Below are 25,697 nucleotides of genomic sequence, written 5' to 3' on the forward strand. Positions count from 1 at the left end.
GTTCTCTTTGTGGGCAGATTGTGAGCACCCTCAGCATGGAGGACAGCAGTGCCTCAGGGATCTATTACTGCGTGGCTGCCAACAAGGTGGGCGAGGAGGAGCGGAGCATCGCCTTCTACGTGTCAGGTGAGCACCAACACCGCCCCACAGGCACGGCTGCTGCTGCTCTGACTTCCCTGGGAGCCTGCTGAGCGCTGCTTCAGACTCCTGGCCATCCCTGTGTGTTGTTTTTTTGGAGCATTCCCAGGCTCCTCACCCCACCCAAGGCAGGTTGGACATGTCCAGCCCCAAAGGCTCTTTGCCCTTTGCAGCTGCAGCCCCAAGTCCCTCTCTGTGCCTTAAAGCAGCACTGGTGACATTTGAGAGCTGTCCTTAGGAAACCTCTGGCAAAGCTGAAGCTTTTGTGGTGTTGCAGAGGCCTGGAGCCTCTCCCTGAGCCAGGAGAAAGGTTGGTCCCCAAGGAAATCAGCAGGCACACAAAGGTGAGCGAGGCCAGGATGCAGCCCAGTCCAGGCTGGTGGCACTGTGACATTGGAGCCCTGCCTGGGCCTCTGCAGTGCCCTTTGTGCAGGGAGGAGGTTCTCCAAAGAACACAAATCCAAACAAATATCCACTTAACCTTTCAGCACAGGGATTCTTTAGGAGTGAGATCAACATCTACATCATGCTTTCAGGAGAGATGGCAGCTCAAAAAGAGAGGAGAGTCTAAGGACAGTCTCATTCAAGTGCTCATCCAGAACAAACTGAAACGTTTCTGTGCTCACTTTCTGGATGAGTGGATGCTGGCTGCCAGGATTTGCATCAAAATATCGATTTTTAGAACAAAGAGTGCAGAAATGTCCTGGAAAGTAAATGTCTGATTCTCACTGCTTGGGTCTTTGCCCATGAACAAGCTGGGAGGGCAGAGCTCGCTCGTGGCAGGGATCTGCACTCCTGTGCCTCTCCTCCCTCCTGGCTGGTTTGACTCCATTGCTCCAAAGGAATCCAGCACCTTTCAAACCCTTCCAGCCAAAAAAGGACTCACCAAACACTGTTCCCATTGGTGTTACACAATGTGCCAAGAGAAAAATGCCATCCAACAATAATGAAGCAGGAGCCATGGAGGGCAAAGATTTCGCCTCCGTTAGAGGTGACAGGAGACAGGAGAGGCTTTCAGCCTCCAAAAGATATTTCCCAAAGTCCCAACTCTCATTTCCTCAGGGAAATGCCCTTCAAGGTGCATTTTTGGGAGACACAGCTCAGGTATAAGAGATCCCCAAGATGTCCAAGGCAGGCTGAAGACCAGCTATTAATTTTCCACCTCACCCCTTCCAAGTGTTGAGTGTCCTGCTGGTAATTCTGCCAGCTGCTATGTCTGGGTGGGTTATCCAACTGAACACAGAACTGCCACACTTGGTGACTAAACCCAAAGAAATAAGCCAGGAGCATAAGGTCAGATCCAAAGGGTTAGATCATCCCATGCACCTTGCACAACTCTGGTTTATTTTAATTATAAAGTTATGTAGGGGGTTTTTTTTCCACCCACGGTGAGGCAATATTTCAAATTTTTTATTTGAAGATCCATCTAGTGATGTTTTGAGACACAAGTGGTTTAATCATGCAGTTTGAATGATGAAGGAAATGAATCACTGGGTGAAATTACTGACAGTGGTTATGGTGGGAATGTCTCCATTCACCCAAGCAGAGCAGGAGGTGAACAGGCCTTGGCCAGGCAGATGTGTTCCAGCCTGGGAAGGAAAACTGGGAGTCTGCACCATTCTGGGGAAGAGGCAAATGCTGACCAAGCATGACTGGCTTTTGGAAGTGCTGTATTTAAAAATAGTGGTGTTTATGGATTAGAAAGGAATGAAAACTTTCTAAATGCGGCTGTCCTGGTGCTAAACTAGGTCATGCTGCAGCAGTGAGCAGCAGCAGTGCCTGCTGTGGGCTCCCTCTGAGTGCTGCTGCAGCAGGGCCAGGCTGTGGGGAGAGCTCTGCAGGTCATCCTCACACCTGGAACAGCTGGAGCAGCTCCAGGTTCCTCTGCCCAGGAGTCTTCTCCTGTCTCAGTGTTGAGGGACATCCAGGGATGGCCTGAGAGGTTCCAGGCAGAGGAGGCCCAACAGCACAAGGCTCTGAGTTGGTCACTTTATGGGTTTGAGGGGTTCATTCTGTGCAGGCCAAACCTCAGGGCTGAGCTGAAGGCTGGGGTAGAGCTTGAGAGCACATGAGCAACATGTGGGACTTTGGGGCATCTGGGAAATGTTTGTAGCATGTCACAGATCTCTGCAAAGCAGCTCCAAGTGTGGCACCCCTCAGTTCATTCAGCAATTTGCTGATTTTAAAGAGCTGCTCTCCCATTATCTCCTACCAACAAATGAGCTGCTGCTCCCTGAGCTGCTTTCAGACCTTCTGGCTGAGCTGGGCTTAACTCACTTCTTCCTAGTAAGAGATCTGAGGATCACACAGAGGCTGAACTCCCTCAAATCCCTGTTCCACCGGGGCAGGGTTGAGATCTTTTCCCAGGACATGGCAAAACGTTCCAGGGACATTTCCTCAGGTGTTGTCCAGGCTGCTTTCTGGGGATGTGCTCACTTCAGTCTGATGTTTTCACCACCACCACCACCACCACCGCTTTAGTTTCAGAAAAATTAATTTATCCCTGTGGAATAATTGTCAGCAACCATTTTGTTCTTCCACTGCAGAACCCCCACAAAAACTCCCACGGACACCAGAATTAGCACTGGGCTCTATTTTTAAATCATTTCTCTGCCAGCAGAGTTCATTTCATGAGGGGTCAGCAGGGTTTGGAGATCACTCAGAATCCAAACCTTATAAGGGGTCCAGAGTGATGAGAAATCTCACGGTGCAGTGGCAGCCCCTCCTGCAGATGTCCTGGCTGTCACTGTCCCTCTGCAGTGTCTCCTAAAGGCATTTATCCATCGTGTCCTGGCCCAACTCCTAATCCAGGAGTTTTGTTTTGTGTCAATCCAATCAAGATCTGACCCCTGCCTGCCTTTCCCACCCCTGCTCTGACTCCAGAGTTCCCATTTAAGCCTTGGGTGAGCCACCAGATGCTCAGAGATGTCATTGTCCAGCTCCAAAGGACATTCCAAGCAGGCTGCAAACTCCTCAGTGCAGGGAAAAGCTGCCCTGGTGTCTCCTGCAGGGATTCTCTGCCATGGACAAGTGTCATTTAATGTCATTTAATGTCATTTAATGTCTAATCTCTGCTCTGCACCTTGGAAAGGGCAGCTCCACAGAGCAGCAGGTCCAGAGTAAATCAAATTCCAGCCTTTGTCTGACTGCACTACATTCAGCAAAGTGGGATCCCACCCATCTGAAAACTCAGAATGTTCTGGGAATAGAAATGAATTATGATAAGAATAACAAATAATAACCATAGCCCTTTTTTCAAGGGTTTATCTGATTGCCAAAACAACTGAGAAAAATGGAGTTAAAGATTTCTGCCCGAAAGAAAATATTGCATTTCCAGCAGGAGATAAAAATCTGCTCTCAGATAGCAGAACAATGGATGAGCTGGGCTGTTCTAGGAGTTTGTGCCACTCCAAAGTGCTCCTTCCCGAGGTGTTGACAGGATTCCTGACAAGCACCACTGCTCCAGATAGAGGGGCTCCCCTTCCCTCCATCCCTGTTCCTGGTGCAACCCCCCCTGCCAGGCCCAGCGCTGGAATTTGGGTAAGAGCAGAAGTTTTGAATTACACAGATTATTGTGCAAAGCACAGGAAATTAAAAACAATTAATTCCTTGTAAATACAAATGGAGCCAGCCTTGCCTTTGATTTATGCTGCCTTTTTACCTCCCCCCAATGGCTCCTTTCCCTCTTTTGCCACGGAATCCCACACGGTGGAGAGGGAAATTCGCAGCTACTATGCTGTAACCCAACACCTGAGACAAATGTTTGGTGACTGCAGATAAAAGGGAAAAGGCCCTGTGGTGCATTCTTTCAGCCAACTTATTAGGAGCCTTCTAAAACACAGTATCTGTTCAGAGAAAGGAAGTTAATCACTGCTCAGGTTCAGGATTATGTAAGCAAAGCTGTCTGAGAGATGAACTGACTTGAAATGTGCTCTCCAAGCTGCACTCACTCCCCTGATAATCCAGGTAGGAGGAGAAAAGAGAGAGAGGAGAGCATGAAAAGATAGAGCAGAGCAACTTCTTTTTTCCTCTCTTTTTCCTTCCACTGCAATGAAAATTAATGAATATTCTATTGGAGCTGAAAGAGCTGCTTGAAAGGCAAACAAGATGGGAGAGAATAGCACAGGTTCCAGCTAAAAATATTCAAAATGCTAAATAAAAAATGTCAGGAGAAGGAATGATAAGAAAAACAAGCCAGGCCTCTGCTCCCAGAATGTTAAGTTGGTAGAAAAAAAAAACCCTGGCAACTTTCAAGTCCAGCAACAAAGCAAAACTAGGGAGCATCCTTCAAAACTCAGGGCTTGGGAATGGACACATCCCATTTATTGGGAATTTGCACCAAAGTGCTGCAGCCCAAGCTGTGCCATGCCCAAGGCAGGCTCATTCCAAGGGATGCTGCACTTGTTCCATGTTTTGGCTGGAGAGATTCAGGAGATGTGAAATGCTGCTCATGCCACAGCCCAGTGTCTCACTGGCTCTCAGTCTGCCCTTTTGGAGAGCCCTGGCTGGCCTCAGACATTCCTCCCATGTCAATAGGAAGGATTTGGACGTGTTGGGAGCACAGGACATCAGGAGGGAGCAGTGTCACACAAGGCAGCCTGAGCACACAGCTGGCACCAAGAGAGAGCAACTGAGCCTAACAACACCCTGCAGAGAGCAAACTGCAACTCCAGCACAAGGAAAGAAGAGCAAAATAACAATTTCCACAGCTGTGGCCTGAGGGGGTCTCTTCTCTTTTTGGATCTTTTGGGAAATATTTCTGGTGCCAGTCTTTAAAAACCATGAAGCAAAAGCTCATGGGTTCTACTCCAGATGACTTGGGAAGAAGAGAGACTTTTTAATCATATCTGAAAGCTCCTCCAGGGCTCTGTATTTTATAGAATGTGTGCTTTATTATAAGGCAGATTGGTTATTTCAGCAGCCTCACTGTTTCTGCTCAGCTGCAGCTTCTGCAGAACTTTCTGCAGTGGGAGCCCCTGGCCAGATTCCAGGTGGAATTTGCAGATGGCAAATGCAGTGCACACTTGTTCTGCTTCACTCCTGGCCCTCTCTGAGTCCCACCAGCTCATCCTGGCTTCAGGAAGCATCTCACCAACAGCTTGGCACTGAATCATCTCTCAGATTTAGGGCAAACCTGTTCCTGTTCAGAAGGTGACCCAGAGTGAGCCCTCCCAAGGGCCCCATCCCTGGTAACATTGATAAGAGGTTCCTCACAACTCTCAGTTGCTTGAAAATCCTGACCTAGCAGACAGCAGAATAATTCCAGATCACTGTGGGAATCCATGAACTTTCATTCAGGTGGATAGAGCCCTAAAATTAACAAAATCCCAAGGCAATAAAGTATCCTCCAGCCCCAATTTACTTGCAGGTCTCTGGCAGCTACTGCAGGGCAGGCTCTGGCCTTCCACTCAGTTGTTCTTGTTTTCAGATGGATTCAGTTTGCCACTTCAGGAAAATTGATTTTTTAAAACTATTTTTCTGGAGTGAAAAGTTACTAAAAATATACCAAGAAACAGCTCACTCATGGCTTGGTCAGAGTCATGACTCAGAATACTTCTCTGCTAAATATAAGGCCTCAAGGATTTAGACATCATTAGATCAGCTAATCCATCAGTGATCAAGTAAATATGCAGCATTCACATGTGATGGAAATAAATATTGGCACAGTTGGAATAAGAGAGAATTGAGGAGTCTGTTCAGTGGGGAAGAAGGTGTTGCTCCTGAGGGGATGGGAATGGGTTTCTTTATTCCTCTGCAATTAATGCTTTCCAGCCCTGATTGTGGAGAGGGAAGAGCTCACATTAATCTACTTGGATAGAAACAGCTCCTGATTAAAGTCTCTCAGTCCATTAACTCCTTCTATTTATAAGCTTTCAATTCATTACCTTAAAATGCTGAGGGCTGGACTAGCACAGGGCAGTGAGAGGAACTTTCACTTCCCTAATTCCCAGCTCCAGTGCCTGTTTCCACATTTCCATGACTGAGGGAGATGGGGTTGTTTATCCTGGAGAAAAGGAGACTCAGGGATGACCTTAGCACTTTCTACAACTCCCTGAAAGGTGCCTGTGCTCAGGTGGGGCTGGGCTCTTTCTCCAGGAACTGACAGTTTCAAGGACTGCACCAAGGGAAATACAGGTTGGATATCAGGAAGAAAAAGTTTATTACAGAAAAGGTGAGAAAGTTCTGGAATGGCTGCCCGGGGAGGTGGTGGAGTCCCCATGCCTGGGTGTGTTTAACAAAGCCTGGATGTGGCACTGGGTGCCAGGGTTTGGCTGAGCTCTTGGGGCTGGGCTGGACCCCATGATCTTGAAGGTTTCTTCCAACCTGGTCATTCTGTGAATTCTGTGAATTCTGTGCCTCATTAAACCTGGTTTCTTCCATTGCTGCTAGAAATTTGACCCCCAAATAGCAGCCAGGCAGCCAAAGATTATCTCAGCTGGGATTTGATTCCTGACATGTTTTCCCTTCCTCCTAGATGTGCCCTCTGGGTTGCAAACACCCTCCCAAGTCACAGCCATCGTGGGCAATGACGTCCAGCTGACCTGCCGGGCCTCCAAGTACATCTACACCCACCTGGCCTGGTACTACCCCTCCTCAGAGGCAGCTCCCAGCCACTCTGTGGTCAGGAAAATGGACAAATATTCCATCTCCTTGACCCTGCTCATTGCCAACGTCACGAGGGAGCAGAGTGGCCTCTACAAGTGCCGAGCCCAGAACGAGCAGAACAGCACGGACACGCTGGAGCAGCACAGCCAGCTCCTGGTCAGAGGTATGTGCCAGGGGACAGTGGCACTGGGACGTGTCCTAACACACACCCTGTGTCCTGCTCTGCTTTGCTTCTGTCATTTACTCTGTGTGGATTGACAGCCTGACATGGAGAACACTCACCCAGCCACTGCTGGCTTTGGGTAAAATATTTGAGATCACATTAAGGTGATTTCAGCAGCATTTCTCTTCCCAGCTCCATGCTGGGTGCAGATTTAGAGTTGGCTGAGGACAAAAAGCATCACCCACCATTTGCTGAAAGCACAGCTGTAGCTTGGGATGCTCACCCCAGATCTGTATGACTTTGGTACCCACTCTCAGCTGCCAGGATGAGATACCTGAATAGATTTGGACTCAGCAGATCCCAAATGTCCCTGGACAAGTGTAAAATCCAGTGACATGTGCCATTTATTCTGGGTGAGAGGGATGCACTTTGTTATAACAATTATTTTCTTACTTACACCCAAGCCCCCAAATCTTTTCATTTCACTGAGATCCTCCAGCCTGGTTCTGTTGGCAGTGGGAATACAAAGGGCAGGACACTTCTGCCAGTAGGAAGTCACTGAAAATTAGTGAAGTTTCTTCTGCTTCAGAGTGAAGAAGGTGGGTGATCATCTCTAAGCCTCCTCAGAAGACAAAGGGCTGCTGGCATGGGGAATGGATAGATTTATTAACCACCTTCCAGTGGTGAAGAAAACAAAAGCACAGAACAGTAGCAGAACTGAGACATGCAGCAGCAAGTCAGGGAGCAGGAGTCAGAGTGCTTCAGAAGCTGAACCAGCCAGGGATTTTCAGACTGGCTCCTGTGGCTCAGAGGCACTGCAGAGTCCCTCAGCACAGCCCAGTGCTGCCCTCAGCCTTGGAGTGAATGGCACATTCCCTGTGCAGCCTCCCAGCCCCTTCCCTCCTCACACAGATCCTCTGGTTCTAGACTGGGAGGTTCCACATACACACAGACATCCCCCTTTGTCTGAGGCAGAGAGGAAGGGAAGGAGTCTCACTCAGCTGTTGGGCAGTGATAATGGTCTGGCTGGTCCCCACAGCACCAGGGCCACCTGTGAGCATCACCTGCAGTGAGGCACTGGCCTTGCTCTGCTCTCTGCATTCAGGCACTTCCCTTTCCTCTCCCCTGGCAGATATTTTTATTCAGTCAGTCAGATTTCCACCTACACACACACCTACACAGCACAGCTATGGGAAAAACACAGCTAGACTGTGAATACACCCATGGAGAGCTGGAATCAGGATCACGTTCTTGTGAGGATGACTGGGGTCTGTCATCTGTCTGGCACGTGTCAGACAACTCCTGTGGAGAGCACACATGGAAATGTCCCTCCAAACCAGCTTTCCTTCCCCTATTCAAACATTTCCTATGTTCTAATGCCCCTCATCTTCTGTCCTCACTGCAAGTTTGGGGTATATTGTATGCTGTGTTTGTGATTTTATTCATTGCTGTCCTGCACCTTTTATAAATGAACATAAAGTGGGTGTTACCATGGTTTGTAGTAAGGAGAAAACTGCACTCCTGATGGAGGATAAACAACCTTTAGAACTGTTTCCTCTTTTCCCCCATTTCTCTTTTTTGCCTTCACCCTGCATGTGCACCACCCACTCCCTGTCCTTTGTTCTTCAGAGGATGAGGAGCTGGAGCTGCAGCCAAACCTAAGCTTAGGCAGTGTGAAAATAAACCAAATAACCTCACCCACACCTCTCAGAACCTTTGGGGGGAGTTTTGATCAATTGATCAACCAAACCTTCACCACATCCAGCCCAGAGAGGCCGTGCAAGAAGGGGAGGTGAGGGAAGGGCCCCCCAAACCTGACTGGGGCTCTTTCCCTTTGTGGCTGCAGCGAAGGCGGCGCCGGTCGTGATCCAGAACCTCACGGACCTGGAGGTCAACATCAGCGGCAAGATCCTGCTGGAGTGCAAGGTCAGCGGGACCCCAGAGCCTCAGGTCACCTGGAGGAAGAATGGCTACCCCATCTCAGCAGCATCAGGTGAGCTCCTGCTGCCCAGAGCTGTCTGGGATGTGGGATGTGGGACTGGCAGGGTCACCACCACACAGCACCTACAACTGTGCCCATGACTCAGGCACACACACACAGATCCAAGGATGCCAGGGCACTGCAGGGCTCTCCAGCTTGGACTCTGAGGTGGGAGGAAGCTCCAGACCAGCACACATTGGGATAGCACTGGGAAATCAGGGAGTGCTGCTCAGGCTGCTTGTGTGGGACCTGAGTTTGGGCACCAAACTGAGCCACAGGGTGCACCTGGGTCTGGCAACACAGACTGAGCTCCCAGCTGTCCTGGCCATGATAAACTGCAGCAAAGTCACCTGGCAGAGGGGTTCAGGGCATCCCATGGCATATGAAATGTCCTTTATTTCCCACAGCACACTGATGGGAATGTGCTTTCAGCTCTGTGGGACAGAGCCACCATGGGCAGGAAGCCTCACCTGAGCCTGCAGCCCCTCACCTGAGCCCAGGTGCTTTCCCAGCTCTGTGCCATAGAATCCTGGGATGTGCTGAGCTGGAAGGGACCCACAGGATCATCCAGTCCAATCCTGTCCCTGCCCAGACCCCCAACAGCCCCACCCTGGGCATCCCTGGCAGTGCTGCCCAACCCCTCCTGCAGCTCTGGCAGCCTCGGGGCTGTGCCCATTCCCTGGGGAGCCTGGGCAGTGCCAGCACCCTCTGGGGGCAGAACCTTTCCCTAAAATCCAACCTAACCCTGCCCTGGCCCAGCTCCAGCCCTTGCCTGGGTGCTGTCCCTGTCACAGGGAGCAGAGATTGGAGCTGTCCCTCAGCAGGGTGTTGCAGAGTGCACTGAGGTCTCTCCTCAGCCTCCTCCAGCTGAACAAACCAAGTGCCCTCAGCCCCTCCTCATGAGACCCCTCCAGAGCCTTCCCCTTCCTCGTGGCCTCCTGTGGGTGCTCTCCAATGGCTTCAAGGCTGTTTTATATTCTGTGCTCAAAGCTGCACTGGAGATGAGGCTGCCCCAGTGCAGAGCTGAGTATGGCCTGAGTCCTCCCATAAATCATGGAGAATCCCATGTCAGTAGCTGGTCCTGTGACTTTAATTTTGCATCTTGGACTAGGTAGGAAATCTAGGATCATCCATAATTCAGGTCAGAATGTTCTGAGAGAAACTCTTTATAGCTACTGAAATTTTATAAATAATTCTAGAGGGACAAGCATGTAACTCATCCAACCAATGGAAACATAAATAAAATATTTGGAAAAAACACCTCAGGGTAAATATTTTAGCACAGTGCATGGCAAGTTGTGTGCAGTACTCTTGTTAACAACAACGGGATGCACAGGCAGAACACCCAGAAATTCAAAATGTCCTTCCCTTTTGGATTGCAAGCCTGACCTGTTTCCCTATTTCTACCCCAATCATCCCTCAGTGAAACAGGAGAACTCTCAGTGCAGTACCACCAACCAGGAAAAATGAAATTGGGAAAATCAAACATAGAGAAGCCTCTCATAGGTCATTTCTAGGCAACCTCCCTATTCCCACTGCACCTGGCTGCCTGTGAATCCAGGATTGCTTCACACCATTATTTTTCCAAGAAGAGCCTAACTTGAGTTCCATGTTCCCTATGTTAGAAGTCCCATCTCTTCCCACAGCCTTCAGTATTTCCACTGAGCTCCCATTTTTCCAAGTGTATCTTCCTGCTATCAGACATCAATCCTGCATCCCTCTGCTAACTTCTGGATTAATTTCCAGGCTCTACCCCCTCTAAATCAGCAGCTACATTTGCTGTGGTTTAAATGATGCCAAATAATTTATCCAGATGTTGAAAAGGAAAAAAAAGTCAGGGAAAGGTTGCCAGACCAGGAGGAGCACAGGGTTAAAATGTGTCCTCACACCAGAGCCTGCATGGGTGGGAGCTCACCTTCAGCTCTGTCCCCTAAAAGCATTTTTGGCAGGCAGGTTATTGTGCCAGCATTAACCAAAATGCCTTGAAACAGGAATTTCCATGGAAAACAACACCCTGGTGATTGAGAGAGTGAAGAAGGACGACGAGGGGCTCTACGAGTGCCGGGCCTCCAACGAGCTGGGCCAGGACAGCACATCAGCCTTCATCAGAATCCAGGGTGAGCCTGCCTGGGGCATGCACAGTGCCACAGGGCTCCCTCAGGGAGTCTGGACACTTTTCTGACCTGGCTGTGCATTCACCTGCAGGTTCTGAGGAGAAATCCAACATTGAGGTGATCATCCTGGTGTGCACGGGGCTGGCTGCCACGCTCTTCTGGCTCCTGCTGACCCTCTTCATTCGCAAACTGAGAAAGGTGAGAGAGCTCCCCTCCTGCACAAAGGCTGGCACCTGTCCCAGCTCATGGTAACTGCAGAGTTAGGGACAAATCTTTGGGACAGATGGTAGAAACACTGGGTGAAATGTCCCTGTAAAATTCAGTCCTTGCTTTGTGTTGACTTCTCCAGAGAACCCTTGCAACTGTGAGGTTTCCTGCCACTTCTGTGGAACCATAAAATCAGGCTCCTCTCTCTCTATGAGTCAAACTGGCTTGTGAGAATAACAAAAAATACCCTAAATCCTCTAAAATGAGGGCTTGATTTCAGCACTTGACTCTAAAAGATATTAAAGAAAGATCCCAGGCTGTCTGCTCTAGAAATGAGCTCAAACCACAGAGCTGATTTGATCTCCTTGTTCTTTTTTCACCTTCCTTTTGTGACTCAAAAAGTAAACTTGCAGTAAAGTTTCAAGGAATTTAGGTCTGCTTTCCTGAAACAAACAGCAAAAAGAAAGGCAAGCACAGCTCCCTGCTCTGCTCTCACCAAATTGCAGTCCCAGTGCTGATCTCTAATATTTGAGTAAAATTTCCCCTCTTCCTGGAAACACAGGGATTAAATCCACATTTTCATCCTTGACCTCAGTTTCACAGAGCAGTGGATAACACTGAATTTCCTTTTACATTTCACTCCTGTTCAAGTCTGCTCACAGAACCCACCCAACCACAATTTCTCACTTTAGTAGCATCAGAAATGGCAATTTCTAGCAATTTTAAATTGCAATAAATTGCAGCCATGAAGTGGGAGAACTGTGGAGAATCAGCACTGCAGAACAAAACACGGTGACAATGCCAAAATATGCAGGAGAAGTGCAGCTCCTGCAGTTCCCATGGAAAATCATTGATTTCCTTTGGCTAATCCAGGTAGATTTTGTGTTTCCCTCCTCCCAAAAGCCACGAGTAGCAGCCACACACAAACATTTGTGTCTCAGCTGTAGAACAGAAGCAGGAAGCTGCAGTGATGCATTCCTGGCTCCGAATAAAAGTGCCTGCAAGGCAGGGAAGTCCCCGGGCTGCCAGACAGCTCCTCCCTTCGGAACTGCAGCGTAAATCCCCTGAATAATCTCCCTGAATAATCTCTCCCCGCCCTGTTTTTAGCCCGATGCCACAGATATTAAAACAGGATACCTGTCAATTATCATGGACCCCGAGGAGATGCCCCTGGACGAGCAGTGTGAGCGCCTGCCCTACGACAGCAGCAAATGGGAGTTCCCCAGGGACAGGCTGCGCCTGGGTGAGTGCTGGGGCTCACACAGGGGGAGGATGGTCCCAGATCCTTCCCAGGGACACTGGAGCTGTCAAAGGATGGTCCCAGTTCCTTCCCAGGGACACTGGAGCTGTCAAAGGATGGTCCCAGATCCTTCCCAGGGACACTGGAGCTGTAGAAGGATGGTCCCAGATCCATCCCAGGGACACTGGAGCTCAAAGGATGGTCCCAGATCCATCCCAGGGACAATGGAGCTGTCAAAGGATGGTCCCAGTTCCTTCCCTGGGACACTGGAGCTGTCAAAGGATGGTCCCAGATGCTTCCCAGGGAAGCTGTTGGATAACCCAGCAGGAGCCTGTCACAGTGCCACCCTTGGATCTGGGATCACAGAGGGCAGGGTCAGCCTGATGGAGGGTGAAATGAGGGATTTGGAGACTCTGTCCAAATAGCTGCCACTTCTTTTCCTTGGAAAAGGGAAGCCAAAGTCTTGACAGGGAGGAAAGGTACCTCCAGGTACTGCCTCTGCCAAAAGTGTGATTTCATTCCCATAGAGGAAAAAGGAAAGTGAGTTTTCTTTTGAAGAAAGCTATCAATTCATCAAATAATCACTTCCTTATCAACCATAAGAGCTTGGCTTTGAGCTGTAAAAAGCTCTCATGGAAAAATGAGCCACATTTCACTGAACAGCTCAGTTCGCTGGCTGATGGAGTGAGAAAATGCAAAAAGCTGGCTGTGTTTGTACAGTGAAACTGTAACATCTGTGTGCACTGAGGAGTGCAGGGAAAATACCTGTATTTGTGTGCTCCTGGTGCTGCAGCTGGAAAACATGGAAGGAGGAGAGGACAGAAAAAAATCACAAAATCTGAGATGATGGTGGGACACAGAAATTGGCAGAGCCAAAGAGCCAGACCCTGGGTCAGAGCACACCAGGTAACACAGGCAGGAAAATCCAAATGAAAGGGAAGAGAAACAAAAAGAAGAAAGCAAATCATCCTAAATCCCACTTAGTGCCACTTTTCCCTCAAATCAGTGTCAATAACTGAAGGGTTAATGTGCTGTGGCTCCCTGAGTGCCTTGCTGGCTCTCTCCATGATTCCTGAGAGATCAGGCTGCCACAATTAACCCAAACTCTGCCTTCCCTGGGCTCCAGGACAGCCCCAGGTGATGTTTGCCCCTCAATCCGTGCAGGTGTCAGCCCTGCCCTCAGTGAGTGCAGTGATTCCCCTCCTCTGTTCTCTCCCGTGCTGGATTGCATCCAGGCCATATGGATAAACCCCTTTATGTATCCATATGCTGCAGGATGTGATGGAGGCTGCTGTGCCTGTGTCTGTGCACTGTGCCTGGTTCTCCTGCACAGCTGAGGTTGCATGTCCCCTCCTGGCTGGTGCAGCTGGGCTCACTCTCAACTCTTGCTTCTCTAGGTAAAACTCTGGGTCATGGTGCTTTTGGGAAGGTGGTGGAGGCGTCTGCTTTTGGCATTGATAAATCTTCAACCTGCAAAACAGTTGCCGTAAAAATGCTGAAAGGTACAAAAATCCCTCTGAGATCCTCCCCAGGCTGCTCAGGGAGCTGGGGGCAGCGAGGGCACGGTGCCCAGCTGGCTGTGCCCTGCAGGGAGTGGGCTCCATGTGGGATCAGCCATCCTGGGGGGATGAAGGGGAGGATGACAGCAGCTCCGTGCTGCTCTGCTGCCTGAGGCTTGCATTCCTCAAGGAAGAAAAGAGCAGCTTCCAGCTCTGTGGGGTGAGGAGGGAAACAGATTACAGAGTGTAATTACAGCAGATAGCCCAAAATTGGAGCTGAGCCTTCCATCCCAGACTAGCCAGATGTAGAACAGTTCAAGAGGCTGGAAAAAAAAAACACTGCCAGGGGAGTAAATTAGAGACATCTTGCTTGCAATTATTGAAATGAAGGGCAGCTTTCCTGTTGGGTGGAGGGAAGGAGGGAAGGAGGGAACCTGGAGCCTGTTCTTGCACACAGCAAGGATTGAACCATCAGCCACAGGCTGCCTGCTTGGGCAGGGCTTGGGGCTGCTCCTCAGGGGCATCCAAAGGCTCAGCCCATGCTGCCATGGCCCTCAGGCTCCATCCTGCTGCATGACACCATTAACCCCTGCCATGCCACCAGCCAGTGACTGCTGCCATGGGACTTGGCTTCTGCTGCCAGCTGCCTCACCTGGTGCTCTGCTACTCCCATCTCTCTGAAATCACAAAAACACCCATTTGTCACCTCTCTGGACCTCCTTCAGGTCTGGTCTCCCCTCTCGATTTTCCTCCTTGCAATCATCTTCTCTCCTGCTGTTGTATCTTCTGTTCCATGCCCATTTCCAGACCCCTGAAATCCCCTAGAAGTCCCTGATCCAGACATATTCCCATCTCCATCAAAACATACTGTCCTGGACAGCTCTGGGGTTTCATTCCCTTCCATGCTGTGCTTCCCAACTGATCCTCATGTCAGCTCTGCCCTGCCAGCACATATTCAGCAATATTTGGCAGATTCTCCATCGTTTTACGCCTCCCTCCCCCATGGAGGCAGCTGCCTCCTGCTCTGGTGTGCCCCTCCCCAGCTACATGACCATAATTCATCACTTTCATTAATAAAGCAGATTCTCTAGTGTCAGTTCATCCATCCAGGGAATTTAAAAGGCTCTGGGGATGGCTGCATTTCTGCCATCTCCATGCAGTATGCTCAGCTCTGTTCTGGATTGAAGGCTAAAATTCAATGTGCAGAATTGTCTGAAACACTTCTGAGCTGGCTCTGGGGAAATCAGGAGTGATACCACCCATGGACACAGCACACACTGCTGGCTGAAGGAATCTTGGAATAGCTCCTTCTTTATGACACAGTTTGAAGAAAGATGATGGGGAATTCTACAACCAGATAAAGAGGTTACACCTGTCACACCAAATGATTTGTTATGTAACTGTTTCTTCATATTTAAATCTTACATGATGCAAAGGCAAAGGAAACAGGCCAAAGCCTCTCCTCTTAAAATACATCATGGATGTTTTGGAGGCAAGGCTGGAAAGATAAAGCAGCACCTGAACAAACTTCTGGTCTGAGGGTGCCTGCCTTAAAATGATGTCACTGGCCAGCCAGGGCCCTGTCAGGTTCAAGGCTCACACACAGATCTCAGAAGATTAATTTCTTGGGTCAGTAAGATCTGCTGAGCTTTAGTCATGCTGTGTGTTCCCTGGACCTTCTGGGACACAGCTCCCAGATCTGTGCATCCCTCCTCCCCTGCAGTGGAGCTTTCTGAGCTATTGTGACTGAGTCCTGCTGAACTGCACAGCCCAGCAGAGAGGAGGGGACACCCTCTGTGTGCTGGGGGGGCTTGCAGAGTTGGCTTTGCTAAGCTTGCAAATCTGAGTCCTGGCAAAGGCTCTGTGGGATCAGCTTTGGGGGAAGGGACCGTAACCCTCCATAAGCCACACTGCAGAAAGGAAGAGTACCAAAAGATAAAGTGTTATCCCACTTCAGAAAGGTCAGCAGACAATGAAACGGATGAGTTACTATCTGTGTGAGTCTGAAAAGCCAAGATACTGCAAGGAACCTGGGTGGGTTTTGTTTCAAAGGATAAACAGGATCTTGCTGTGTCCTGTTGAAAATATCCTGTTGTGTAAAGATGATTTTTTTTCCTGTTTATCTTAAGCAGAATGTGCAACTACTAATGAATGCAAGGCTCTAATGTCTGAGCTGAAGATCCTCATCCATATAGGACATCACCTGAATGTGGTCAACCTCCTGGGAGCCTGCACCAAAGCTGGAGGTGAGGAGTCCTCAGGAAATCAGGAGCAAAAAAGAAAACATTTTCCAGACACTTTGGGGTGTTGGGAAGTGCCTGTGGTGCAGTCAGTGCAGGTACAGCCATTGCCAGCTCCCTGCTCACAGGAGAGCTCTGCTGCTCCTGCACGATGGGGCCTCATCCCCCCAGGGCTCCTGAGCCTCTCCCACCCGTGGTGTCACCTCCCTGTTCTCTCTGGAGGCACTGAAGGGAGGAGAACACTGGATTGCAATGAGGTGCCCAATTCCTCCCCATGGGCATTTCCAGGCTTCTTCTCCTTCTCCTTCCCTGCCTTGTCAGGAGGATGCAGCAGGCTGAGCCCTTGGCTCCCTGAGCCTCCTCTCCAGGCAAACACAGCAGTTTCTGCTCTGTGCACCAAAGCCTGGCACAGCCCTGGGTGCAAAGGAGCAGGGGCTGGCACAGGGCTGAGCAGGACTGGCCCTGCCTCATAAAGTCCCATAAATGTCAGACCTTTGTCACTGAACATCCCTTCCCACACTGCCTGACAAAGCAGCCCTGCCTCTTACTGTGCTTCAGCTTCAGGGGAGCAGCTCCTGAGGATGGCTCCTCACTGCTGACCCCCAAAATCTGTAAAACCTCCCCCAAAAATCAGGTTTAGGAGACCTGAATGCAAGGGAAACCCCAGAGTGAAAGAAATGAAGGGGGGAAACAGGAGAGATGGTGCACAGATCTCTCATCATCTGAGACCCCAAACCCATCAGTTTCCAACAGTTTTTGTCCAATCATGAGGGAAAAGGAAAATTTCAGTGAGGGAGATTTGGGAGGGTGCCAGGGAAGAAATCTTTCCTCCAGCAAGGTGGTTCCAGTTCCTCAGGAAACAGCAGCCATGGATACTGCTGGGGTCTGCTGCTCCCAGGAATTCACCCCAGAGCCCAAAAGCTTGTGTGGGAACAAGGGGCTCCAGCTGAGGGATTTAGGGGGCAGAAGCAGCAGCCAGGAGCCTTTGCTGGGGCCTGAGAGCAGAGGGGATGGAAAAGGGGATGCTGGGGACTCTCCTGGGCTCACAAGTCCCTGAGGGGGCTCAGCACAAGCAGGAGCCTCAAACCAGCAGCAGGACCAGGGGTCAGTGGTTCTTACCCAAAGCAGCCCCAGAGTTCTGCTTGTTCAAGACACACCTGAGGACTGATCCAAGGCTCTGATTGTCCCATTTCTGAGAAACTTTTTCTCTCAGGAATTCCTCCATTTCCCATTCTCCATCCTGCCCTGTCCTGGGTGGGAGGTGACCCTCCCTCCTCCCTGCCAGGTGCCTGGGCAAAGCTTTGTGGGGCAGAGTGTGGGGCAGAGGGGTGCAGCAGCACCCACAGGGCACGGAGCAGCCTCGAGGCAGGCCCTGCTTTGTTCTCCTGGAGCACTGCAAGTGCAGGAGAACAGCCTGGAGCTCCAGGGGCAGACACAGATCCCAGCTCCTGTGAAATTCCAGCGCTCTCCCTCCCCTGTTAGGCTTTATGTAACCGTGTATTCCTGATGGAGACTGGTATTAAGTATGCACATACATTATTTTAACAAGGTATCAAATAACAGAATTTAACACTTTGCCGGGGTGTCTGATGTTCAGCAGTCAGAACTAATGCAGTGTGTGCTTTACAATGAGGGAACAAAATATGGGGAGGCCATGTCTAGGAAGCGTTTCAAAACCATGAATAAATCACTATGCAGAGCTTTAAAGCTGTTCTGGAATCTGCATTTCCTCAGGGCATCCATGAGGGACATTGGATTTTGGGTTCTTCAGAGCCAAATCTCTTGAGCACGGCCAGATGCCAGCACTGAGCAGAGCTCTGGGGTCAGCCCTGGAACCACTGGGATTTGGGGATTTGGTGTTTTTGCAGCCACTGCAAGGTTTTCAGCCTTGTTTCAGCTGCAGCAGAGGGACTGGGGGTCCTGGAGAGCCCCAAGTTGTGCACTCAGGTGCCCTAGGGCTGGCTGAGTGCAGAACCTGCAGGAATCCACAGGGAGCACTACGGGCTCAGTTCTGCCTGCAGTGATACCTCAGGTTTCAGCTTTTCTATTTTTCAGATTCTGTGCTGCTTTAGTGTGTGGGTCTGGGCTTCATACAAGGGGATGGTGAGCTCTGTGCACAGAGCAGGGAGACAAAACAATTCCTGCTCCAGCTGGGGACCAAGGACAAATGAGCCAAACCTCAGCCCAAGAGCACAAACACCGTGGGCTGGAGAGAGAAAAACAAGGATGGGATTGCATGGGCTAAAGCTGGAATGGGACAATGAACTGCAAGATGCAAATGGAGCAGAACTGATCACAGTGACAGACCCCGTGACCATTTTGGGACCATTTTGGTTCATCTTGGGTGTGGTCCTGGCTGGGCTCTTGTGCTGCCCAAGGTGCATCCATTGAGGCCTCCTAATAAATCCCTGCTTTATTCTTTAGCTCTGTCCAGCCCCTGCTCTAGGGCAGCCTTCACAAGGCATCAGCAGGAATTCAGCACCTCCCTTTCTGTGCTCCCAAAGGCTCCTCTGCCTGGCCCTCACTGTGCCAGGGTCACTGCTCCCTCCTGGTGCCCTTCCAGGCAATGCTGGGCCAGGAGTGACTGCAGCCCTGCCCCTGCCCTGCCCCTGCCCTGCTCCTGCCCAGGAGGATGCAGGAATTCCATCCATCAGGGACCCTGCTGAGCTCCTTCCCCAAGGCCAAGTGCAGCGCTCAGCACTTCCCCTTTGAAGTGCAAACCCCTCAGTCTGAACCAGGCACCTTCTCCAGAGAAAAGGGTTCTGGAGATGAAAGTCTCGGTGTTTGGGGTTGATAATATTCCATGTTTATCCACATCCCAGTCCCATGGATTCACCCTATCTTACATCTGATGATTGCAAAAAATAAAGGTCCAGAGTGCAGCTTTTCCCTTCCCTAACATCTCACACTGCAATATAAAACCATTTCAGGCAGCTCTTAAAAACCTGCATAATTGTGGAAAAGCAGCACTGACTCTGCAGTGCTTTGTAAGAAGAAAGTGAGAGCACTTTCCAGGCTTTCAGAAAAAGGCTTTCAGGCTTTCAGAAACTTCAAGTTTTCAGAAACTTTTTCTGTTTTTCCAGGCTTTGTCTATGGCCCTGCATACTTTCATTTCCTCTGGTGGCATCAGCTCCACCCAAAACAAACAGTTGTGAAGCCAGCAGAGAAAATGAAAACTGCTCCATGTGCAGAGCAAACCAACCTTAACAGCCTCTGGGATTGTGTTGATCATCCTGAATTGTCCTTGTTTATAAATTAGAAATAAATACCAACTGTTACCATCCAGTGGGGAAAATTAAGAATGTGTTCCCTTCTCTCTACATCCCTACTGGTTGTGTCACTCCTGTGTTTCCTTGTCTGTATAATAGAAATGCCATTTATTTTGAAGAGGATTTGGTAGGATAAATTAGAATTATGTGCTTTGCAGTCCTTCAAAACTCATTTGACTTTCACTGTCTTTTTTAGGTCCTTTAATGGTTATAGTGGAATATTGCAAATATGGAAATCTGTCCAACTATCTCAGAGGGAAAAGAGGAGATTTCATTGCATACAAGGTAAGAAAATGGGACTCTTTCTGTCATAAGGCAAGGAATCCACAACCACTGACAAAAGCTGGATTTGCTCTGCACTGGTACCAAGGCAATTGGGTATTTCTATGGGCACTTTATTTCTCTCCACATTTCAATTTGTACAAGCAAGAAGAGGGATGTATTTTCCCCTGCAGGATCTCACTGCTGTGCTCTCCTAGCATCTCCTAAAGAATGAGTTGTAAGTACACAAACACTCCTGAGCCCTTGAAAGAGAGGGAATTACTTGGGAGATACTTCCCAGCACAAGGGGGGCAACAAAACAGTTGTGAAAAACTGGCATTAAGTGAACTAGGAGAAAGTGAACCCTCCCAAAATACAAATCTGTTTTGGGGATTTTTGTTTCTAGGCCCCAGGTGAAAGCAGTTCATCCTTCCCCCATCTGCTCATTCCATCCTCTGTCCCTTGCCTGTGCCAGCCCTGAAGTCTGTGCTGTAACAACATCCTGGATCATGGATATTCTACATCAAAACCAACCAAGGGTTTGGTTCCCAAACAGCTCTGCATGCACACAACATCTGTGCCAGCACAGACTGGGCTGGGATGGGCACAGGAGCAGAAATCAGGGCTGGGGAGGGATGGGACTGACTCCTCCTTGTGAATATCCAGTGTGGAACAGGCTCTGTGACCCCAGCCCTGCCAGAAACTGCAGCCTCACCAGGGCTGTTTTCCCAGATGACTGCAGTATTATTATTATTATTATTATTATTATTATTATTATTATTATTATTATTATTATTATTATTATTAAAGCTATTGTGTGCAGGCAGCAGAGTACGTGAGGGACTTGGTGTGAGTGAAGGAGCTTTTCCTGGTGCACCCCCTCAGAATTTCTTTCTCACCATTGTTGCCATGAGTTGAGGGCTGGCTGTGCCTCACTCCCCAGCACAGTGCCCATCATGCACCCACCTGGAGGGGATTTTTAGCATCCTGAGACAGCAAGAGAATTTACAGCCTCTCTCTGCTCACCTCAGTCTCACCCAGCCAGCTTTCAGCTAACTCTGATGTGGAATATTGCTATCAGTGAAAGGGGAATAATAAGTAGGAATAAGTAGGGAACTATAATTTATAGTTAGAACTAATAAAGCCTGGTTTATAAATGGTTTCCCATTTATTCCCACTTCAGGAAACATAATGTTCAAACATGCTCATCTTCAGAGGACCCTTTCTCCTTATAACATTGTCACATATTTTGAACGCCCAAGCATTGCATCATACAAAGCTAAAAATTTGGTTTATGCCATTTCTAGTCCCAGGAAAACTCTGACCAAGCAGAGAAGAGTCTGGATGAGTCCAACAGTGATTTGACTGAACTGATCAAGAGGCGCCTCGAGAGTGTGGCCAGCACAGGCAGCTCTGCCAGCTCAGGATTCATTGAGGATAAGAGCTACAGTGACTCAGAAGATGATGAAGAAGGTAGAAGAACCCTATCTCATCCCAATCTTTTATTGGAAAGACTTCTGTCACTTGGCCAGTGCCACACACACTGTCACACACTTTACAAGCCCTTACATGGCTTGGCTTGTTCCTGAAATCCCAAATTCTCCCTCTTGCCTGTTCCCCCCTCCAACTTTCTCACAAAAAGAGAGCTCTGTATTGTGTACAAAAGCTGCTCCTGTTGTGTGAGAGGAGAAATAGGAATGTTTTACCAGACTTGTGAGGTCACTCTGTCCCTGGGCTCTTGTCTATAAAGTTTCCCTCACTCCAGCCTGAGGTGTTGTTTCCCCATAGCTAAATGAGTGACTAATGGATGAGGGAACTTTGTTAATCCTCTGATCTCTGGCCTCTGGGTCAGTGGTTGCTCTCCCAGAGCTGTAACCCTGCAGAGATCTCACACCCAGCACTGTGTGTGGGGCTGGGCCCATCAGCACACAGGTGGCACCAGTGCCACCCAGCTCTGGAGCTGTGCCACATCTCTGCCACATTTGTGCCACATTTTTGCCATGTTTCTGATCTCTCCTAGATGCTGAGGATCTGTACAAGAGGCCCTTGACTCTGGAGGATCTGATTTGCTACAGCTTCCAGGTGGCAAAAGGCATGGAGTTCCTCGCCTCCCGAAAAGTGAGCTCCTTCAGATTCTTGCAGAGTATCTGATGTGAAGAAACCCAAACACGCTCTTGACTCTGAGAAATCTGCTTTTTGCTCTTCTGTTAGAGTGTTGGAGATCAAGTTAGCTCTGGTGCTTAAGCAGTAATTAGCACTGAAGGGGTTGTGGAGGAACATTCATCATGTTCTTGGCTGCAGGGACTGGCATCTGCAGCAGGAGGGTTTAGATAGAAGGAGTGAAGTTCTCAGAAATGGTGAGACAATTTGTGGAACTGCCTCATAAATAAACACAGAAGGGGCTTGTAGAGAAAGCTCTTTTTAGTGTGGTAAACAACACCACTACTGAAAAATGAGGAGGGAGTATCCAGTTATTCCTTTAGTTTGTCAGAGGTGTTGGGGACTGGCAGCAAAGTCAGCACTGCCTGGATAAACAGGAAGCAGTTTGCAGCCTGTGGAGCAGCTTTCAGGTAAATGCAGTGTAATCCACAGGCCAAAGGGTGCACACAGCTGAGCCTCACTCACACACAGCCACCAGGGTGTTGGTTTTCCCAGCTTTTACAGAGATGGGGCAACTGAGAGGCATTTTGAAAGGTTTTATTCCATTATCAGTCTCAATGAATACTGAGACACAAGAGATGTAAAACTCAATGCCATTCCATCAGAAGCCACCCTATTTCCTGGTTACAGTACCTTATACATGTTTTTCCCAAGCCCATTAGCTTTTGCCACACAATGCTGCTATTACTCCTAACACCAATCACCTGTATTTTTACCCCATGTGGTCCTGCTACAATGCATCTTTCACAGTTCTAATTCTCTAAAATATCTGATCCTTTTGCAAGGCCATCTTTTGAAACTTGTTTAGACTTGTTTCTAGTTCAATCTCTCTCTCAATATTTTTCTATTCTATGGCTTTCCTAAGTCAGCACACCTTATCTCAGTGTTTGCATACAGATGTACGAGACTGTGTGAGTTTTCTGTCAGGTTTTGAGAATTCTTTACAAATCCATTTCCCACACCAGGGCATCCCCCAGAAACCCTGAGTGGGGTTATCCCACCTCACACCCTCCTGGAGCTGCACTGGCAAACGTAGCTGCAGCTGCTTTTTGGCCTCTCTGAAATTTCCCAAATAATGAGAAAATAGGACTCCCTTCCTTGTTGTAACTGCAAAGTTACTTCAGACAGAAAAATCAGAAAACTCTAGTGTTGGTTTGTTCCCTGAGTTATTCCCCCTTTTGCATATCCCAGTGTATTTGGAGCAGATTCCCACTCATTCTCTGAGCTGCTCCCAGCGCAGTTCATTTCTTTCCCCCTTCCCAAAGAATCTCTCCTGCCTCCAGCTGGAGCAGGGGCTCCTTGCCCAGCCCCCTGTGAGCCTGTGTCCTTCCCTGGCAGTGCATCCACCGGGATCTGGCAGCCAGGAACATCCTCCTGTCCGAGAACAACGTGGTCAAGATCTGTGACTTCGGCCTCGCCAGGGACATCTACAAAGACCCCGACTACGTACGGAAGGGAGATGTGAGTGCAAGAAGCTTCAGTTGTTACCCTCAAGCTGGGCTTGGGCACATCAGTACCTGCAGATCTGGTAACCTGTTGTGGTTCTGGCTTTTAGGCACGGCTTCCCCTCAAGTGGATGGCTCCAGAAGCTATTTTTGACAAAATTTACACCACGCAGAGCGACGTGTGGTCTTTCGGAGTGCTGCTGTGGGAAATATTTTCTCTAGGTAAGAATGGTTTCAAACCCTTTTTTCCCCCACTGATTTATGGCTTCTTAGCTAAGAAAAGCTTTTAACAAAAGGTGATCATGTGGGGCAATGCTTCTGTTTCACTGAGGATGAGTGCACAGTGCAAACCAGGTGTAAAAAAACCCAATTTCAGTGAGAATTCCACCTGACAAAGGACATGAAAACACTGGAAAGGGAGACCAAAAATCCAAAATCCTGAACCTAACATTTGTACCCACTGAAAGCAACAGAGCCCAGAGATAAAATACAAGCCTCTGCTGCTGGGAGTGGGAGATTTCTTGGAGAACAATGAAGAAGTTTCCTATCAAACCCCACCTGCTTCAGGGAACCCCACAGCTGTCACCCTGCTGTGGGCACAGTGGCTGCTGCTGGCAGCCTATGCAGCAGGAGCCCACATGATATTTTATCCCAGCTTGATCATCCACTCCACAAAATCTAAGATTTTCTAGGTAAGAAAAATCTCCTGGCAGCAGCTGCTGTTGGGTTGTGCAGGAGCAGTGCTGGGCTCAGCCTAAACCCTTTTGGCAGCAGACCAAGGGTAGAATGTGGGCTCTTGTGGCTGCATCATTTGCAAGCCACAACATTTCTAAAAGAATAATAACGATGTTCTTTATGTAGCTGAGATGTCACCCCAGGATGCTGTGAGAAATCTCAGCCTCTCTGAGCTCTGGTTTCTGTCCAGCAGATAAAGCTGTGAGACCAACACAAGCAGCCCTACAGACACTTGGACTGTGCTGCTCTCAGATTCTCCTTGCAGAGGGGCAAGATTTGTTTTCCTGGGGGAATTTAGGAATGTCAGCTCTGGCTTTTTAATCAGCATTTGCAGACAAAGGAAAACAAGAAGCATTGTCAACTTAAGCTGCTGGATTTTAGAGCAAACTCTAATCTCCTTCTATCTTTGGTTCATGGATCAGTTGAAATTAATGATTGGGCTCAAGATGCCAAGTGAAAATGCAAAGTCTGGAGCTGTTTCTATCCTAATCTTTACTTGGGGCTGGCTGCAAAATCATAACCTGCTCTCAGTCCAAGTCTTTGATTTGGACTTTCCCTGCTCCACATCTGCTCACCAAGCAGAAAGTTCACACTTGAGTGGTTGAAACAAGTGGCAGCTGCTGCTTTCCCTGGGGCTCAGCCCTGGTTTTTGGGTGTTGTCATTTTGGGGTGAGCCCTCCATGGCTCTGTAACAGCATCACCTCACCTACTGCAGGTGTAGAAGCAGCACAGAAAGGCAAAGCTCCAGAAGCACCAGGAGTGCCCTGGTTTTATCAGATCATTCAGGAAGATGCTTTAGCATCAGCATCCAGAGACACACTCAGGGACAGGGTCTCCACTGGGAACCAAAGGGCTGGAATGCTGATGAATCCAAGGGGCACTGCAGAAACAAAGTTTGCATCACTCCCAAAGGTCCTGACAGAATTTAACAGATGGCCTTTAATACTGAACACTAATACAAATTAAAATCCAGTCAGTGAAATTCACCTCTATTTTAATCTATTTTTTAAAAAAACGTGTTATCTGGGTTCTTTTAGCCCCTTTCTTGGCACTGTCCCCTTCTGAATTTGGAACCTCCCAAATGGCTCCAGGGGCTGCCACCCGTGCAGCAGCTCCTGCCCTGCCTGTGACGTAGATCACAAACTGCTTTTTCACTTGGTGGCACAGGCTCAAAACCAGTCATTTTCTCTGAGAGGGTTTTTCATCCAGCTCATCCAGGCATGCCTGTGGTTTGGCACTGCTCACATCTGCAGCTCAAATTATAAATATTTAATTAAGGATTTGTGTCACTGATTGAATTCTGTCATATAAAAGTTTTACAGATCATTGAGAGCCATGAGATGGAAGTTATTTGTCGTTGCCACAGGGTGTGTTTTGGCTCCCATTTACAGCTGCTGCTCTCACTGGGTCCCACAGGCTGAGCACCCTCTAAAAAAGGGAAAAATACTGATTGGGAAAATGCAGAGTGTAGTTTGTGTTGGGAAGGACAATAGGCTGCCTGCAGAAAGGCTGGATCTGCTTTGGTGATATACAGGGAAATACAGGACTTGAGGGAATATTAATTTCCATCTGGGGCTGAGTTTGCAATGAGGTTTAAATTGTTCCAATGGGGTCAGCACACCTCGTGTCAGGTGGTGCC

General features: G+C 48.9%; 1 protein-coding gene across 1 annotated transcript in view; it reads left to right on the plus strand.

The window, feature by feature from the left end:
* The window catches only part of LOC136562532 (vascular endothelial growth factor receptor kdr-like), a 129,597-nt gene that overhangs the window by 81,811 nt on the left and 22,089 nt on the right, over window positions 1–25,697 (plus strand). The window contains exons 12-24 of the mRNA XM_066559421.1: window positions 18–126; window positions 6,614–6,907; window positions 8,754–8,900; window positions 10,880–11,005; window positions 11,094–11,200; window positions 12,317–12,452; window positions 13,847–13,951; window positions 16,081–16,194; window positions 19,654–19,742; window positions 21,026–21,191; window positions 21,739–21,836; window positions 23,217–23,339; window positions 23,434–23,545. Coding sequence (XP_066415518.1) covers window positions 18–126; window positions 6,614–6,907; window positions 8,754–8,900; window positions 10,880–11,005; window positions 11,094–11,200; window positions 12,317–12,452; window positions 13,847–13,951; window positions 16,081–16,194; window positions 19,654–19,742; window positions 21,026–21,191; window positions 21,739–21,836; window positions 23,217–23,339; window positions 23,434–23,545 — 1,726 coding nt within the window. The remainder of the gene's footprint in view (window positions 1–17; window positions 127–6,613; window positions 6,908–8,753; window positions 8,901–10,879; window positions 11,006–11,093; window positions 11,201–12,316; window positions 12,453–13,846; window positions 13,952–16,080; window positions 16,195–19,653; window positions 19,743–21,025; window positions 21,192–21,738; window positions 21,837–23,216; window positions 23,340–23,433; window positions 23,546–25,697) is intronic.

The sequence above is a fragment of the Molothrus aeneus genome, chromosome 14 (assembly GCF_037042795.1).
Source record: "Molothrus aeneus isolate 106 chromosome 14, BPBGC_Maene_1.0, whole genome shotgun sequence".
NCBI lineage: Eukaryota > Metazoa > Chordata > Aves > Passeriformes > Icteridae > Molothrus > Molothrus aeneus.